Below are 19417 nucleotides of genomic sequence, written 5' to 3'. Positions count from 1 at the left end.
GAGAAGCCCAGCAGAAAAGCCTACAAGAAAGACCCCCAGATCCACCTATGTTGTAAAAAATATTCATTCTCAATCCGGCAATTCTCAATCTTCTACGCCGCCTTGACCATTTAGTTCCCAGATAAAAGACACACACACACACACACACACGACCTTTATATTTATAATAAGCCTTTATTAGCACAAATGCTGGGTAGATATCTACTCTCTATGCTATTAAAATCTATTTCCTATTGATAATCTCGTTACTTACTATGTTTCATCTGGGCTGCTCGTAATTGCAATTGGCCAGCCCTCATGGCCATGCTTTCTTGACTCCTAACCCATGGCATCTTTCTCCTCTCTCCACCTTCTTCTCCCCATCATGGTCTCCTCTGACCCTCAAGCCCAGGAACCCAAGACTCCTGCCTCTCCCTCTTCTGCCCAGAGATTGGCTGTAGGCATCTTTATTCACTAACTGGGAGGCAAGGTTACACTACTTCACTTGGATATGTGCAGACTCTCTCATCCCTGGGAGCAACCAGGCCTTGGAGGGCCAGTACTTATGATTACAATGCAAAAAGATCAAATCTCAACAGACCTCCGTGAATACTAACAACCTTTGTAGTCAGTCCTAATCCACAAAGGGAGATTCTCCAGATGTTCTAACCAGAAAGGCATCATAAGCAGTCAGTGTGTGTCACAGTGGTTTGAAGCACTCACCTGCAAGCTGTTGTTAAGTAAATCGAAGTCACTGTATCTTCTGACAATCTGTAAGAGACAGAACAGTGGTGTTTTGATTCAGCAAAGGCATCCCTCTCCACCTCCTGACCTGGGACTCGCTGCTGCTCTACAGCTGGAACACTTGTGCCAGCAGAGCAGTGCTCCAAGTGTTTACTCTGTTTGACTGATAAGCCCAGAAAATGTACATAGCAGTCTCCCAGAGGTTGCCTGGGCCAAAGTCAACTGGTTAATGCCAGTCAAACTCACAAGGCATCAACAAGAGATTTAAACATCAAAAAAAAATGTTTTTTTTTTTTTTTTTTTTTTTTTTTTTTTTTTTTTTTTTTTTTTGGTTTTTCAAGACAGGGTTTCTCTGTGTAGCCCTGGCTGTCCTGGAACTCACTCTGTAGACCAGGCTGGCCTCGAACTCAGAAATCCGCCTGCCTCTGCCTCCGAAGTGCTGGGATTAAAGACGTGCACCACCACCGCCCAGCCAAAAAAATTTTATTATCTTGTTTTCAGGACAAATTGCCTTTCTAATACCTTTCATATGAACTGAGTCCATGGAAGGGTGAATTAACATTCACAAAAGAAAAAGAAAGTTTTACTGATTGCATAAATGACAACAAGAGGAGGCAGACAACTCTGATGCCACTTGTTCTTGTCAGGAATAAAACATCATCCAGTCGAAATGGCAGTGTTCCTGGAGACTAAGTCTGTTCCTGTAGGTAAGGCTGCCTCATCTCTTGGCAGACAGTCCAGTTTTTATGTCCTGTGTCCTTTCTCGGTTCTACTGATGTTATTACTTAGAACATAGCCGAATCCTACTAGCCTAGTAGTAGTGTAATGGCTACTTTAATGTCAGTGTGACACCAGCTAAAGTCATATGGGAAGAGGGGATCTCAACTGAGAAAATGCTCCCATGTTGGCCTATGGTGCATTCTCTTGATTGATGGTTGATGTGGGAGGACCTAGTTCTCTGGGTGCTATAAGAAAGTAGGCTGAGCAAGGCTTAACGGACAAGCCAGTAAGCAGCAGTCCTCCATGGCCCCTGCTTCAGTTCCTGCCTTCATGTTCCTGCCCTGGCTTCCCTGAGTGATGGACTTATATAAGCTGTAAGGTGAAATAAATCCTTTCTTCCCCAAGTTGCCTTTGTTTTGGGTGTTTTATCAGAGATAGAAACCATAAATAAAATATCTAGGTAAGAAAATTATTTTGCTATTCAATAGTTTGAATTCAGTCTTTATCACTGGTTCTCAAATGTATGTAGATAAATTAACTGGGTACCACCTAGAACCTTACCTAAAGAGAGTCTCATCCAGTGGGGGTGGGGGTCCAACAGCCCCATTTTGTTAAGTGACCCAGGTTTATAACGAAGTAGATCTAGAAAACTTCTATCAGGGCTTGACTATTCTAGTAGGACAATTCTTGCCAGATACACATAAAGTTACATGTATGTTCATCCCTGATAACAAGGAAGCCAAAGGAAGGACAGTGCTGAACTGCATGAAACTGTGAACTGCAATGCTGCTCTGCCAGCATCTAAAACATGAGGCCTTGGGCCAGTTGCTTACCTCCCAAGCATAAGTGGGAATAATGCTGACACAGATGAATGGTTTAAGGGTAGAATAAATGACTGTGTTTAAATCAGTGCAAACACTTCGTAAATGCTCAACAGATGACAGATGTGATAAAGAGTCAAACAAAAGCAGCTTGAAATTTTAGGGAAAAAAAGACCACGACGTTTGGTGCACTCAGTCAGAGACAGCCTAAGGTGGAGACAGACTATTAGAAGGGGGTAGGACAACAACCAACGATGAACACTAAAGGAGCCCCACATAGAATTCGGCCACCTTCCTCAAGCCAACTAAGATGGCAAAGACCTTTAGTTCTCGACATTATCTTCCTCTCTAGGGTCAGCATTGAGAAAAGCAGAGTCAGGGACTTCAGGAAGAGCCTCCCTTAGGGACAGCAGCTAGCCCCAGTTATCCAAAGTAAACGTGTCCATAAAATGCTGTGACCTCACTATACATCGGTTCTACCTGGTAGACTCCACTTTAAGTCTCAGGCTTGAGTTGGAGAACAGTTTTTTAGAATATTCTTCCTGGTAACCATATACACATTAACCAAACCACCACAACCAGAAAAGCCCTGGTACAAGTTTTCTAGATCTACTGCATTATAAACCTGGGGTACTTAACAGTCTTAGAGCTAAAGAAATGGTTCGTGGGTTAAGAGTCCGTACTGCTCTTGCAGGGGTGCTATTTGCTTCCCAACACCCATACTATGCGACTCACAACTGCCTGTCACTCCTGCCCTAGGGAATCCAACTTCCTCTTCTGGCTTCTGTGGGCATGGCATTCACAACCACAAGCCTACACTGACACACGCATATATACAATCAAAAAAAATAAAGAAATCTAAAGGCTTACACTTAAAATATGACTTGCAGTGTATGAGTATTCTGGCCTTTCCAGATTTTCTGACACCCACAGACAGCTTTGGCCACATGTTTGAACTTTTTTTTTTTAAAGATGTATTTGTTTATTTTATACATATGGGTACACTGTCACTCTCTTCAGACACACCAGAAGAGGGCATCAGATCCCATTACAGTTGGTTGTGAGCCACCATGTGATTGCTGGGAATTGAACTCAGGACCTCTGAAAGAGCAGTCAGTGCTCTTAACCTCTGAGCCATCTCTTCAGCCCTAAACTTTAAAAAAAAAAAAAAAAAAAAAAAAAAAAAAGACAAAAATTCTTACCTGCCAGCTGTTTTCTGCAGCAATTCCTCTTTGCACCCGAATGATATATTCCTAAAAGGGATGAAAGAAAGAGCTTTAAGTATAAAACAGAAAAAAGATATCTGGGTGAGGGATGTGGTTGGTCAGCCATAAAGTCAGTAGCAAGAAGGCAGCTCTGGGTTCAATCTTAGGCAGGGACAACAGGGAGCTGCAGGCCACAGTGGCCCACATCTGTACTCCCAGTGATAGCAGACTAAAGCAGGAGAATGACAAGTTGGAGGCCGCTTGTGTTATACAGTGAGATTCTGTTTTAATAAAATTGATGTGAATACCAGATAAACCTATAACTTCAAATAAAAGGGCCAGAGTCATGGTTCAGTTATGAGTGCTTGTTGCTCTTTTAAAAGATATGAATTCTTGTTCCCAGCACCCACATGGTAGCTCACAACCATCCATAACCCAGTTCCAGGGTATATGTCACCCTCTTCCGATCTACAAGTACACCAGGCATACACATGCAGACAAAATATGCACACATAACTTAAATGAATCTAAAGGGGAAAAAGTGTGAGAGGGCAGGGAGCCGACAGAAGGTGGCTATCATCCTTGCAGCCATCTTGAGCCATATACCCTGACAAGAGACTTGTTTACAACAGCCTACAACAGCTGAGCACACTCTGATAACAAGGATTTTCCCTTGGGTGTGTGGAGACTTAAAGGCATGACTAAAAGGCATGAGTTAGAAGTGAGACATATGCCGGGTGGTGGTGGCGCACGCCTTTAATCCCAGCACTTGGGAGGCAGAGGCAGGCGGATTTCTGAGTTTGAGGCCAGCTTGGTCTACCGAGTGAGTTCCAGGACAGCCAAGGCTATACAGAGAAACCCTGTCTCGAAAAACCAAAAAAAACAAAACAAAACAAAACAAAACAAAAAAAAAAAAAAAAAAAAAAAAAAAAAGAAGTGAGACATATAAAAGGGAGAGGCAGGAACTTGGAACTGGGAAAGAGACTAGCAACTTAGAACTAGGGATTAGGACCTGAGACTTGGTACTAGGAACTAGGGACTTGGAGAGAAGAAGAGAGACTGAAGAATAAACAGGATTGAATCACACTCTGTCTGGTCTCCATTCCTCTCGTCTGTCCTCACTCTCTCTCTCTTGCTGAACCCCGAACCGAGGATTGGAGCAGCTTGGGGCAGTGTGGGCTCTAACAACTTAGCCCCCAAGGCTTTGGCAGTGTGGGTTCCAACATTGATCGAGTGGTCCACAACATTCTGGCCCCCAAGCGTGAGGCAGAGCGGTCCAACACATGTGTATATGTTGTCTGTGTGATGTTTTTTGTTGTTGTAGTTTTTGTTTCCCAGACAAGGATCTTATTATGTAGCTCTGGCTGTCCTGGAACTCTCTATGTAAACCTTTCTGGCCTCGAACTCATGGAGATCTACCTGCCTGTGCCTCCCAGGAGCTAGGATTAAAGGTATGGGGCACTATGGCTGCTTTAAAAGAAAAGCTTATGAAAAGGCTTTTAAAAACAGGCAATTATAGCTTGGACATCTCTAATTGGGAGATCTAAACCTCAAACACCCTGAATCCTCACAACATGTCCAGAAAGTTCCAGATTTAGCAAGGCTAAATGCCGGAAACACCAGCACCTGCAATGCTAGCACTGGAGGCCAGAGACAGGAAGATCACTAACTGGATGTCAGCCTAGGTTACTTCATCTATGCGTAGGGAGACCCTAACTTCAGAGAAAAGAAAATGACAGATATGTAGTCTTGAGAAATTAAGAACCTCTGGGCAATGATGGTGCACACCTTTAATCCCATCATTTGGGAGGCCAAGGCAGGCAGATCTCTGAGTTTGAAGCCAACCTGGTCTACAGAGTGAGTTCCAGGACAGCCAGAGCTACACAGAGAAACCCTGTCTCAAGTGGCGGGAGTCAGAGGGGAAGAAATAAAAAGACCCATACACTCAGGGAAACTCTATTTTTGAGCTTAGGTTCAATGAATGGTGAACCACCATTTAGGAACAGGTTTGACTAGAGAATACAGCTTATTTGTTTTTGAGACAGGTCTCTTGTAGACCTCTGTAGGCCTGGCTAGCCTTAGACTTTGCAATCAATCCTCTCGCTTCAGCCTCCTGGATGTTGGGAGCATGGGCATGGGCTACTCATGCTCCCAGAGTACTCATGCCCCAGTGTCCAGGTTCTTCTCACTTCCTGTGTATGCATCTTTTGTCTTAGGCATAGGCAATGACCCTTTCTGAAAGGAGACTTAGGATCTACTGTCAGGCAGCAGGTGTCTATGAGGAGGTATCCACAAACGGTTAACTGAAGAGGGAAGGCTCATCCTGATTGGACGGCTGTCCTGAGGTGAGTGAGTTTTAAAAGGACAGCTGAGCACCAGCATTTGTCTCCCATGCTTCCTCACTGGACGCCACGTGACAGCTGCTTATTCTCCCACCATCAGGCCTTCCCTGAAACATACTGAATGCTCAAACTGGAACCAAAATAAACCATTCATTAAGTTGCTTTTGTTTGGTGTTCTAACATAGAAGTGGGAAAAATAACAGTTCAGTCATAGTAGTCTCTTCTTCCTCTTCTTCCTCCTCCTTCTTTCTTCTCCTTCCTCCCTCCCTGTTTTTTCTTTCTTTCTCCACCCTCCCTTTGGTTTTTCAAGTCTGGGTTTCACTATGTAGCCCAGGCTGGCCTAAAACTCACAGAGATCTGCCTGCCTCTGCTTCCTGGATAACTGAATTAAAGGTCTGCGCCACCACCATCATGTAACTGTTCAGTTTTCTAATTAAGACTTAAACTAAACTGATGTTTTGGTACATCCTTTAATCCCAGGATTCAGAAGGCAAAGGCAGATAGACCTCATGAGTTCAAGGCTAGCCTTCTCTATATAGTGAGCTCTCAGACAGTCAGAAGTATGTGAGAGGCACCATCTTTAAAGCAAACAAACAAAAACTTAAATTAAGTTTTATTATTTTCCCTGGATCTCACAAGAATATGAGATAAACTGACTCCTAAGAACTGTCCTCTGACCTCAGAGGGACTGACACCAAGTCTAATCTCCATTCCACCTTCACCCTTCAGTCAGGTACACAGGTGGAGGGCGTGAACAGGCCCTAGAGAGATTTACATACTAATGAGGTACCTGAAGGCCAGAGGTGGAGCCGATTAAACATTCCTCTCCAACCCCTCCTCCTTTCTCCCCTCCCTTTTTAAACTCAGGTCGATCCTGGGTTTCAGGGGGTATGCATCCAAATCCATCCACCATCCGCCATGTGAATAAACCGGTTTTGGAAACCCAAGGACTCCCTCGTGTGTTGGGGCTGCACCGCCGTGAGGAACCGTGAGGAGCCAGGGAGAGGCTTTTAGTTAGTTAATGAGCAGCCGGGCCCAACTTCCAGCTGGAGGAACCCAGAGCGCTCCACAGCATGGCGGGAGGAACCCTGGGATCCCCAGCCTTATTTTTTTCCCTACACCTGCTTACACACACGCACACGCACGCACACGCGCACGCGCGCACATGCATACACACACGCATACATATAATAAATGGTTTACTTTACAAATAAACTTAAATTGTAAAGAGACTGATAAAATCCACTCTATATTTGGTAAAGGATTAAACCTACAAAGACTTAAAGAGCAGCAAGCTGTGTTGTAGTCTGTAAACACACATGCTGTGTGGGTACAGATATAGGAAACATTTCTATTCTGCTTCAATGGATCAAAACTGCTCCCTGACTAAAAAGACATCTGTTGTTGTTGTTGGTTTTTTTCACAGTCCTTAGAACTGCCATACAAACTGACCAAAATGAAATACCTCACTCAAATTTCCATTGTTTGGGCTGTCCAGTGCCCAAAAGCCCTGGAGACCTGAAGTCAGTTTCCTCCTGAACTGCAGGCTGCCATGGCACCCCAGATTCTCCAGTGACTTGTGCCCACCCTTCTCATCTTCTCTGACACGGAACAGACCCTCTGTGTGGACAAGACAGTGTCAAATCACCAAGGCCCAAAAGGACGGATGGGAGCACTAAGACGTTCAGGCTGCACCAACATAGCCACCTATAATTACTTCCTCAGAGAGCTCTCCCCCTCCTGCCCGGCCCCCCACTGGCCTGCCCTCCCCACCACAGGCTTACTCTTGGCATGCAAGGGAGTGGGGAGCACATGGGGACTGTGGCAAGTCACTGTGGTCTGGTGCTAGCATTTTTCAAATTGGACGTGTACCAGGACCACATGATATGTGGCATAAATGAACAGAGAAGAGAGAATTAAGGGGGAACTGCCACCCTACAGAAATAAAAGCCTCTGCAGGGGCAGAAGGACACTAGTGAACCAAGCACCCGCCCAACCTAAATGATCTTCCTTTCCTCTTCCCTTCCTCTCACCATAAGGGCTCAGCTCACTCATTTCTTTGAGTATAGTCCACACCTAACCTAAGTCTCTTGGGGTTCTAAAGGTGGAGAAGCATTATCCTCGTGTAATAAATAGTGAGGGCCAGCTACCTCATCTGGGATGGCAGGCAGCCCTGTCTGTCTCCAGTGCTGAACCAGTTCCCTCAGGTCACTCCCAAGCTCACTTCTCTACTGGCACTGCTCCCTCACGGGAAGGACCCAGAAGAATGCTACAAACTGACCATGCTGAACAAACAATACTTCTCTGCTCTGGAACTTTCCATGGCTCCCACTGGCCACAGGTTGAACCCCCAACCAACCTTCTACATTCTCTACATCCTGACCAAACTGACCTAACCTTTTCTTTCTATTTAATCCCTCTCTATCAGACTGCTGATATCCTAAAATTTTCTGTTTTATGCCTTTCAGTTTGTTGTTCCAAATATTTAAATCCTGTAGCACTCAGCTTTTTAAATGTTAACTGATATTTTCGTCCCATATTAATGTTTGGGAAAATAGCTCTCTCTTGACTGGATTAAGGTCTTGAAGAGATCTTCACGTTTCTTATGTTCCAGGTCTCACCCAGCACAATGTGAGCAGTGAGACAAAGCAAATAACTCTTGAAGGGCATTTGACAGCCAATTGTACCCTTGGGAATGAGAAAGCCTGGACCTACCATAAACAGGTAAAATCAATGGACTCTAAAAAAAGATGCACATGATCTCTAGGTCTCAGATTGATTACCTCATTCAGGTTAGGTGTGGTGACACACACTCAGGAGGCTAACACAAGATAATAGAGTCCACAGGCTGTCACGCTTCAAGCTAGCCTGGTGTCACAGTGGAAACCTTGACTCAAAAAAAATGAGAAGTATTTTGTTTAAGGTTCAAACTTAGAAAGTGCAGCAGCTGTAACTAAGGCGGCAGCATCCTGAGGGACATCATGTCTTCTGAAGAAATCTCAGAATAGAACGGTTTGTTCAGCTCCCTGCCTGCTCCCCACCATCCACCACTTTGAATGGATGCTTACTCTGCTCTGAGAAGTGCTCATCATCCTTCACTGCTTCATCTGCAGACTTTCAGTGCTAGAACCTAGTTTTATTCTCTGTCAACTGCTGTACAAACTGATAGTGTGTCCAAAAAAAAAAAAAAAAAAAAAAAAAAAAAAAAAAAAAAAGCACCCTCAAACAAACGAAACTCTTAAGAATTTTAAAGGCATCTGAAGAACCACAAATTCTTAAGATAAACTCTGGCATGTGAGAGAAGCCAAGTATATCTCCTTCCCAACCACTGAACTCTGTTTAAAACATCTAACTAATCAGATCATAGAACCTTAAGTTTACTCTTCCCAAAACAAAGTTCCCCAATTTGGCTTATGCAAAACCAAAAAGTACACTTTCTTTTTGCTCACAGAATAGTCAAGGGAAGGATCACAGCCCATTTTGATCCCTGCAGTGAAAACATTCATGATCTCAGGGCCTTTTGAAGCTCATGCTCTCCTCTGCGGAATGGTCTCTCCCAGCAGAAGAGCTGGTCTGCACAAACTTCAAAGACATGATGCTCCACTTAGAGACGGTCTCAGAGGAAGCACTCTGAACCCCACTGATCTCAGACAGAGCTACAGAACGCATGTGCTTGTTTATGCATCAAACACGGTCCCTCGCTGTGCAGCCGAGGTTGACCCTGAGTTCACGATTCTCTTTCCTCAGCCCTCCAGGATCACAGACAGGAGCCACCTCACCTTTAGATGCATGTTAAACAGTCAACTCTTGAAGCATTTTATAGCATACTGGCCCTAAGTTCTAACAAGAAAATGATATAATTTGCTAAAATGCAAACTCAGTAACTAATCCTTTTATCAAAGCAAAGCATAAACACACAATGACTCCTCAGAAAAAGCTGTTAAATGAAATATAACTTTCACTTAGTTGTCCAATTATTCCGGAGTACTTCAAAACTGTAGAAACGGATGCACCGACCATAAGTACCACCTGTCATTCAGCTAGGTCAGAGCATTAAGCAGACAAACTGACCTGCCAGAGGACTGGTTTCTCTGTGGCTCCAACCCAGGGACTGTTGAGGGCTACAGCATCCCTCTCCTTTATGCCACAGCTTCAGGACAAACCGCCTAGGTGTCCTGATGTCAGGACACTGGGTGACCACAACAGACACCCTGACTCAAGGCCCAACTAGCACCTTCTAGTTTACTGGGCTAATTTTTCTGAGCCTCAGTTTACCCTTCTGCACAATCATATCTTTCCAATGCAGCTGTGGCAAATACTAGATGAGAGCGTTGTTAAAGGATGGCCAGGTTCCTTAGTTCTCCAGTTGTCTGTCTATAGGGAATGTTCTTTACAGCATAGAAGTGCCTAAGGATAAAAACAGGACAGAAGCGGCCGTTCTTGGCATTGCTACCCCAGCTTCTGCAGCTCCTGTTCTTTCCCACTTTACCATACTTTCATGTCCTGTTCAACTATCATATGTAAATTTTATAATAAGGAAAAACAACCTTTAAAACATTTATTTACCCTGTGTGTGGGAGTGGGGGTGGGGGTGGGGGTGGGGGATGACCCTGTGGAGTTGGCTCCCTCCCTGACCATGTGGACCTCAGGGATTGTATTCAGGTTGTTAGTCTTGGCAGTAAGCACACTTACCCGCTGAGCCATCTCACTGGCCCCAAAACCAGTTTTTAAAAAGTAAGTTGGTTTGTAGGCTGGGGTGGGCAGAAGGGTACTGCACAGCAGTGGAATACTTGCCTAGCTAATCTGGCTGGAGGCATTTTGTTCAATCCCAGCACTAAGAAAAAAAAAAAAACCAAAACAAAACACAATGGAAGGAGAGGCTACACTTATTTACAACATGCTGCTTTAAGTAAGACTTCCGAGTGATAAGGACTGAGGTTCCTTATCTGTGTATCAATGATAAATAGAGTTGATCCCTCTTTTCATTTGGCAAGGGACCTTTCTGTCATTTTATCACCCACTGGTAGGTTTTTTTGTTTGGTTGGTTTAGTCTTTCAAGAAAGGCTTTTTCTGGGTAACAGCCCAGACTGTTCTAGAACTCTTGTAGACCAGGCCTGCCTCTGCTTCCCAAGTGCTGGAATCAAAGGCATGCACCACCACCACCACCCATCCACACACTGGCATTGTAATTGTTCTGGGGAGAACAGAAAACATAACCTGAAAAAAAAAAAAAAATTAAAAGTTCTATCTGTAAAACTGATTAAGCCGGGCGGTGGTGGCGCACGCCTTTAATCCCAGCACTTGGGAGGCAGAGGCAGGTGGATTTATGAGTTCAAGGCCAGCCTGGTCTACAGAGTGAGTTCCAGGACAGCCAGGACTATACAGAGAAACCCTGTCTCAAAAAAACAAAACAAAACAAAAAAAAAACCCAACTGATTAAATAGGTGGGGGTGGGGCTACTGGGGGTGTATCTCAGTTGGTTTACTCTCCAGCACCTCGTGAACTGAGCATGGTAACACACACCTGTAATCCCAGCACTCAGGAGGGAGGAAGAGAATCAGGATCAAGGTCATCCTCAACTACCTACAGAGAATTCAAGACCAGCTTGGGTTACATGAGACCTGGTCTCAACGGGGAAAAATGGTCGGGAAGGAGCTTGAAATTATGGGTGAAGCCGAGCTGTTACAATATCAATCAGTTCCTGATTTAATGGTTCCCGCCAAGAGAGTCGAGTACACCAAAGTCTCTTCAACCCAGTGAGAACATGTCAGTGTCCTAACACATGAACTCCAGTTCATAACCAATTGTGCGTGTCACCATGACATAACACACCATGTTGGCATAGCCTCCTCAAAGGTAACAAGCTCAAATGCTCTGTCTAGGATCCTCCAGCTTATCCCAAATCCCAACAAAAAGCCAAAGTTCAGAGAGAATAAGTACCTTAAACACAGTCCCTGAGCTCTTAGTGAGAGTGACTGGGCAGTTGGCTTCTGAGACTGACCCAAGGACACAGCCACTCCTACATTCCATGACCTTAGGCACACGGTTCCACATTGTGCAGCTTCCTTTCCGCATTCAGGTCAGCTGGGTAGGCAGAACCAGTCTATCAGGTCAGGAGGATGCGGCCTGCCTGCGTATAGCAGCATGATGACAGAGTGATACACCACTGACTCAGGCCATCAGGTCTGCACAGGTAGTGTTTTTACACAGGCGGCCATCTCAGCTGCCCTCTTGGCACTGCTGTTAATGCAGGCACTGAAAATGCAAAATTACATACACCACTCATGCTGCGTCTTTACCGGCTGGTGCTGCTCTCGGCCGCTAGCATGCTAGGGCTAGGGGGAAAACTGAAAAACTGGCCACCCAGTCTTGTTCTGTGCTTCACAGGGAGACTTCAAAATTGCTGGCATCTAGGTCAGTGCAGCTATCAGACAGCTCATTCTGCAGGTCTGATAACAAATCACTCAAGGTTCAAAGAGTGGCCATTCTGCCCTGAGGTCTACAAAAACTACCCTATCTGTACTCCATTTTCTCCAAGTGAAAATGGGCACCAGTGAAACACAACCCAGACAGTTATAGGGATCAAATGGAAAAAAAAAAAAAAAAAAACCTAGAAAAAACATGACTTCTTATAAAGTAAAATATATACTTAGCATCCCTAGGTATTTATTCAGAAGAAACGAAAATGTATCTTCACAATGACTTTACCCAAATGCTCACAGCAGCTCTTTTTTTTTTTTTTAAAGACTTATTTATTCATTATGTATACAGCAGTCTCCTATATGTATGCTCAAAGACCAGAAGAGGGCACTAGATTTCATTAAAGATGGTTATGAGCCACCATGTGGTTGCTGGGAATTGAACTCAGGACCTCTGGAAGAGCAGTCAATGCCCTTAACCTCTGAGCCGTCCCTCCAGCCCACAGTTCTACTCTTAATATACCCAACTGGAAGCAACCAAATGCTGATGTGAGGATAATAAACTGTGGTGTATGCACACAGTAGAATACTAGTCAGCCACTAAGAGAACATTGGAGCCGAGCCTAGTGGCATGTGCCTGTCTTTCCAGAAACTTGAGAGAAGGCAAATGATCATTTGAGTCCAGAAATTCAAGTTCAAGCTAGCAATGTAATGGGACCATCTCTCTGAGAGGGAGAGGGAGGCAGACACTAAATACTACTAATATTATATTATTATAAAATATGTAATATATATTTTATTGCATGTTAATTATATTTCAACAAATTCTACCTAACAGGAATTAAGGAGAAAAGGAAGAGGGGAAAAGGAAAGAGAAGACATCAATGATTAATGTGAAGTACTTCATGGCCTGGCAAATGACAAGATCAACTGTACAACAATCACTACACTCACTTCTGTGTTATTAAAAGGGTCTAGAACTAAAAACTAGCCCCTCTGACCTTGGACTATTTCTCTAGTCATATCTCTGGTGCACCTGTTCCTACCCGTCACCTGGTCAACTTTTCCTTCAATATGTTCCTCCCACTTTTCCTTCCTTCTCCCGTCTTGTCAAGGACCAGAGATGCATCCTAATTTCACTGATTCATGACTTCTCTATCTACCTCACAGTACCCTATATCTCAGCAGCAAACTAGCAAAAAAAAAAAAAAGTCCTAAAAACATCACTCTCATGCACCTCACACCTGCTCACGTCTCCTCAGCACTGCTCAGATCCCAAGCCTCCATCCAAGAGATCCCACAATTGGTTGAGTCTGCTGTCTTTTCATATTTACCTTGACATCACAATGAACGAATGGAAATGAATGTACAAGGCAGGAACCAATTCTACCTTGTTTACTCCTGCACCTTACATACCAAGTGCCCAAAACATGGAGCATGTCTACAGCAAGTTATGGAAAAACAGAATTTAGATGTATGACAACTGATCACCTATCTGGTTCAAATCTACAGTGCACGTGTGAAAACTCCAACATGGCTGAGCATGTCTACGGCTTCAGCACTAGGAGCCTGAGACAATCAAACCCAAGGAGCTAACTGGCCAACCAGCTTAGCTAAATCAGTGAGCTTTCAGTTCACTCAGAGACTGTCTTAGTAAGGTTGATAGTGAGAGAAGAGAACACACTGTTGTGTTCTGGCCAGGGTATGGCATTACATAGCAATTTTTTTTCTAATATTCATTAAGACCCAGGAAATTCTAGAGGGAGGTTCCTTATGACTAAGAAAGGAAACAACAACTCAAAAGTCTCAAGAAGTCCCTGAAATTTAACAGATGCACAAGCCCCTCACCCCTCAAGTTTGTATAAGCTGTAAGGACTGTGGAAGAGACTCATATATTAGTCTACAACTAGCCTAGCTGTCTGTAGAGACTCTAACCAACAGAACTACCAAGAAGAGATACTCACTGATCTGTCAAGCTTCCTGCGAGTCATGAAGAGAGCTCCAGGGTTGCAGCTTTCCTGAGTTATTACCCATGTTGGGCTTGCCTCTGAGTCATCCTTGCTCTTGTTAGTAACTCCAATAAATCCAGTGGCTCACCAAGTTGGACTTTGATGGTATTGTACTTAGGTTTGTAATTAGTTCCTTATCTGGGGTGAATAGACATTTGTGTTGCATCTCCCCTGGAAAAGTGTCACACAACACATGGATACATACATTTACCTGCATGCACCATACACATTAACACTCACACAGAAAGCAGCAGGTAAGTTGAGCATGGTGGCTCCTGCCTGTAGTTCCAGCACCCAGGTAAGCAACCAAGATAGGAGGCAGATAGATATAAGTTTGCATAGAAAGCAATTTGTAAGAAAGAGAGAAGTATGTCTTGAGCAGCAAGAGGCTAGGAGGATTACCACACCTCAAGGAAGAGGAAAGGCTTCTGCAGGAAGCTTCAGAGGAACTCTGTGGTCAAGTGAAATGTCGCTGGGCTTGGTCAAAACCTAACAAAGGCAGTCCGCCTCAGTTACACGCCATGTGGGAGTCAGAAGCTGGAGAACTGGAGTGAGACAACTTGTAATGTGGTAGTCTGCAGGACCACACACAGACATGCTTAGAGAATGGCAAGGGACTGTCCATTCTCTGTGCTCTGGTGGGCCAGTTGTCTGCTCTCTACTGCACAGATGTCTGAGCTTGGTGCATACAGACCTACTTCCAGCTTCATTTCCCTCTGCTTCAGCAAACAGGAAAGAGCTAAAGTGTGAAGGGCTAAAGTCTAATGAGTCCCTGGGGAGAACGGCAGGCCTAACAGGAAGGCCCTGAATGAACTTCCCTCTTCACCTCTAAAAGTGGCTCTCGGACACTTTTAGACCCAGCATTCTGCCGTATCAATACTCCATTCATTTCCTCCCTCATCACGGTGGGGGAGGGGAGGAGATGCTCAACTGAATTAATGAGGAGGAATGACTTGTTGCTCTAAACCATGTCAAAAAAAATGTGGAAAAATTCATTTAAATGTTATAAGCAAAGTGGAATCATGGGAAAGGCTCATACATACTGCTTTCTGATCCAGAACCCTCTGCCCTCCCTCTGGCCACTACTAAGTCATCTGTGTACATATACTATACCAAACACACATGCAAGCTGCAACTAAAGCAGTTGTTTTCTTTTTTACAGTATATAATCCATCTAGTGTCTTAACAGTTTTTATAGAATATAATACATATATACATACATATATATATATGTATATATGGCATTACAGCACATTATTTTCAAATATACACATCTCACTGACTAAAATAAGTTTAACTATTCAAGCTTTCAGTTTTAATTTTTCTTTTGAGTGTGTGTGCGCGCACGCACAGGTATCTTTCTCAATCCCTCCTTTACATATTAAGATGGTGTGATGGTTTGTATATGCTTGGCCCAGGGAGTGGCACTATTAGGAGTTGTAGCCTTCTTGGAGTACGTGTGTCACTGTGAGTGCCGGCTTTAAGACCCTTGTACTAGCTGCGTGGAACTCAGTCTTCTGCTAGCAGCCTTCAGATGAAGGTGTAGAACTCTCAGCTCCTCCTGCACCATGCCTGCCTGGATGCTGCCATGTTCCTGCCTTGATGATACTGGACTGAACCTCTGAACCTGTAAGCCAGCCCCAATTAAATGTTGTCCTTATAAGAGTTGCCTTGGTCATGGTGTCTGTTCACAGCAGTAAAACCCTAACTAAGACAGAAGTGGACTCTCAACAAACCCAGAGTTTATTGTTTTAGTTAGGCAGACTGGCCAGTGAGCCCCTGGGATCTTGTCTCCTCGTTTCTCAGCTCTGGGGTTACAAGTACACTTTGTCACATCAGCTTTTATGTAAAGATCCAAACACAGATCCTCATGCTTGTTATGCAAGCATTTTATCTACTCATCTACCTCCTCAGCCACAGTTTTTAGATTATTTTCATTATTTTCTAACAGTAATTTTTTTAATCTTAAGATCCATAGCTTGAAAAAAGGCTTTATGTCAGTGAGGCTCTGAGAGGTTTACAGACAGGTATATCAATGTTTATAGAAAGAAGCTGTCCTGCCTATGAATCTCAAAAAGGAGCTGGATCACAAGAACAAAGAACTTGCGAATGAGTGAGTCTATGTGTTCAGAGTTTAATATCCTGAAATGTCACAAAGCTTTCCAGGATAATAGAGGGGGTGGCTAGTTGCTTTTAGAAGGTAATGAAAACATTCTAAATTGCACTGATATATTCACAGCTCTGTGGTGAATACAGTAAGTTGTTCACTTCCACTGGATAAAACATGATTTGTGGATTATATAAAGATATTGCCAAAAAGTAAGTGTAAAAGCTTTTTGGGCAGACTCCTGTTACAATAGAATTCCCAAGCTGACATATAATCATATTAACAAAAAAGAGTGTCTCAATTATTTGAAAGCAATAGTATCACTAAAGTTCCTTACACTTTCAACTGTGTTCTTTTTAGGAAGTATGAGGATATACTGGTCTCTTCACTAGAGATGGCCAGACTTCCCCTAAGTTTGGTCAACAGCATTATCAACTGGAGATTAAGTGGTCAATTTTCAGAAACCTTCTCCTCAAAAATCCCAGGGTTTACCCAAGATAAAGCATGTGTGTCCTTAGTCAAAGTATCAGCCTGAAACAAAGGACAATGGCCTCCTCTCTGAAGAGACAACACACTTTAATGTCCCCACTATGTGCCTGGTATTCACAACCAGAATGACACCCAGTTCAAGAGAAAACTCACGGGAGGAGTCTACCACTCCCTTCCCAACCCTAAGCACTTTAAAAGTCCCAAGCAGAGCCAGTGTGGTGGCTCACACTGGTGATTACAGACAGCACCTGGGAGACGGAGGATGAGGGTTACAAGTTGGAAGACAGCTTGGTCTATATTGTAAATTCCAGATTAACCAGGGCTACATAGTCAAACTCTGTTTAAAACAAGTGCATATGTAAATGTGTGTTTGTGGGTCATGGTAACATTTGACTTTAATCCCAGCACAGTAAGTAAGTGTGCTAGCCATCATTCCTAACGGCCCAAATGTGACCTCCAGAACCTACATCGTGGAAGGAGAGAACCAACTCCTGCAAGCTGTCTTCTGACCTCCACACATGTGGGACTTATACAGCCTCCATTCTCCTCACATCTAAATAAATGAACAAATGCAATTAAAAAATTAATTAAGCCGGGCGGTGGTGGCGCACGCCTTTGATCCCAGCACTTGGGAGGCAGAGGCAGGCGGATTTCTGAGTTCGAGGCCAGCCTGGTCTACAGAGTGAGTTCCAGGACAGCCAGGGCTACACAGAGAAGCCCTGTCTTGAAACACAAAAAAAAAAAAAAAAAAAAAATTACTTAATAAGCACACACACAAACACACACACATACATAGGCACACACAGATACACACATAACATGCATACACAGGCACAAGCACACACACACAGCTATATACACAGACACACATACACACATATAGACATTCACACACACACATATGCAGACATTCATATACACAGACACATACATACACACAGTTCCAGTTGAGGCCCAGGTTCCCTTTTCTCAGAATGCCAAAAGATGCAACATAAGGAGCTTCCTTTCCTATGAAGCCTTAAAAGCTTCTGGAAGCTTAGAAGGAACTAACACTCACCTCGAAGTGAGAGCCAAGCGCTTGTCCCATGTGTTACAAATGAACATGCTCAAACTTTCCATTGACTACCTGTATTTTGAACAATCTCAAGACCATAACGAAAGGGATGCTGTTTCTGCTATTCTAGACAAAAACAAAACACTTTCCACATACAACACACTGCTGCCCTGGAACCCCACATTTCCTCCTACGAACACTACCACGTTATTATTCATCCCCACTACAAGACATTTCTAATGGGGTAATGCTCAAATGAGGTGACAGATGAGGACTGAGTATCACTGATCCCTACATCAGATGCAAAAAGGATGTTTTCCAATAAAGAGATGATTTAAGGCCTCTAAATGAATTAAATTACCAGCCTCTGAATGCTCCCAATGGAGGGTTTTCTGAGTGCATTTATCAAGCTTTGATAGGACAACTGGGGAAAATACACAAATAAGCAGATGAGTGGAAAGTCCCAGGAAACAACTGCCATCACTGCCTTCCTAGTGTGTAGAAGTGCCACCAATACCTGCCCTAAGTCAGCACTTACTTATGCAAATATCTTCAGAGGAATTATTTTACAAGGATTCAGTATAACGTGGACTTGTAGAGAAACCTCCAATTATCATCTGAAAAGGAAGTCAGGATAATCCTGACATTGAGCCCCTGTTACCTTAATGGTTCAGGCTCTGAAGACACTGATGTCTTATTTGGAATCAATCCTGAATAGGTATCTGGTAATACATGAACAAAGACTCTGGTTTTCGTTTTTTTGAGACCTGGCTATGAATAAAGTTTTTCTAAATTGTTTTTTTTAATGGTCACTAATTAAGAAACCAAGCTCAACATTCAAAAAAAAAAAAAAAACCAAAAACCACCAATCCCATCTATGTTACAGCAGGTAACTTGTGCAATCACTGGAAAAACAAAGATCTCAGATGCAATACAACAAAAATTCTATGAAAGCCGGAACTGTCTAGTTCACTACCCCATTTGAGAAACTGTTTATGCTACAAATATCACACAATGATCTTTAACTTCAAGAACAAAACGCACCAGATGCAGAGGAAATGGGCCCTAAGCCAGATGAGCCCACAGAATATTAACCAGGAGAAAGCTGAGGTGAAAAAGCTAGTCACATTGCCAACCTACCAAACAGCAGCCAGGAATTGTGCGTACTAGATAACAGCCCGCTTCTAATGCCGATTCCTCCGGGTTCTATTTCTATGAGGCCAGCGCTTTTTCAGTCTGTGGATGAGTTTTCCCCTTTATGCAGCCAGGAATTTACATTTCCCCTTTCTTCTCTTATTTCTCCTAAGCTTGCTTACAACCCACCGGTTGGCCATTTACCATAATCCCTTGTTTAGAAAACCATTCTTCTCAAAGCATCCTATCCCTGAATACTTACCCTTCTGATTTTGTGTAAGTGTAATTCCTTGCAGTCTCCGTCGTGTGTGTGTGTGTGTGTGTGTGTGTGTGTGTGTGTGTGTGTGTGTGTGTTGCATGTACCCTAATGCTGGGATTACAGAAATGCACAGCT

General features: G+C 43.6%; 1 protein-coding gene across 10 annotated transcripts in view; it reads right to left on the bottom strand.

Moving 5' to 3' along the window:
* Positions 1-19417, bottom strand: part of Pxk (PX domain containing serine/threonine kinase like) — a 62355-nt gene that overhangs the window by 39075 nt on the left and 3863 nt on the right. For all 10 annotated transcript variants that reach the window (XM_034497238.2, XM_034497241.2, XM_034497234.3 and 7 more), the window contains exons 2-3: positions 3467-3517; positions 703-750 (exon numbers count right to left, since the gene is read on the bottom strand). In XM_034497238.2, coding sequence (XP_034353129.1) covers positions 703-750; positions 3467-3517 — 99 coding nt within the window. The remainder of the gene's footprint in view (positions 1-702; positions 751-3466; positions 3518-19417) is intronic.

Source organism: Arvicanthis niloticus, chromosome 3, assembly GCF_011762505.2.
Source record: "Arvicanthis niloticus isolate mArvNil1 chromosome 3, mArvNil1.pat.X, whole genome shotgun sequence".
In the NCBI taxonomy this organism is placed as follows: Eukaryota; Metazoa; Chordata; class Mammalia; order Rodentia; family Muridae; genus Arvicanthis; species Arvicanthis niloticus.
This window is presented reverse-complemented; position numbering and strand designations above follow the sequence as displayed.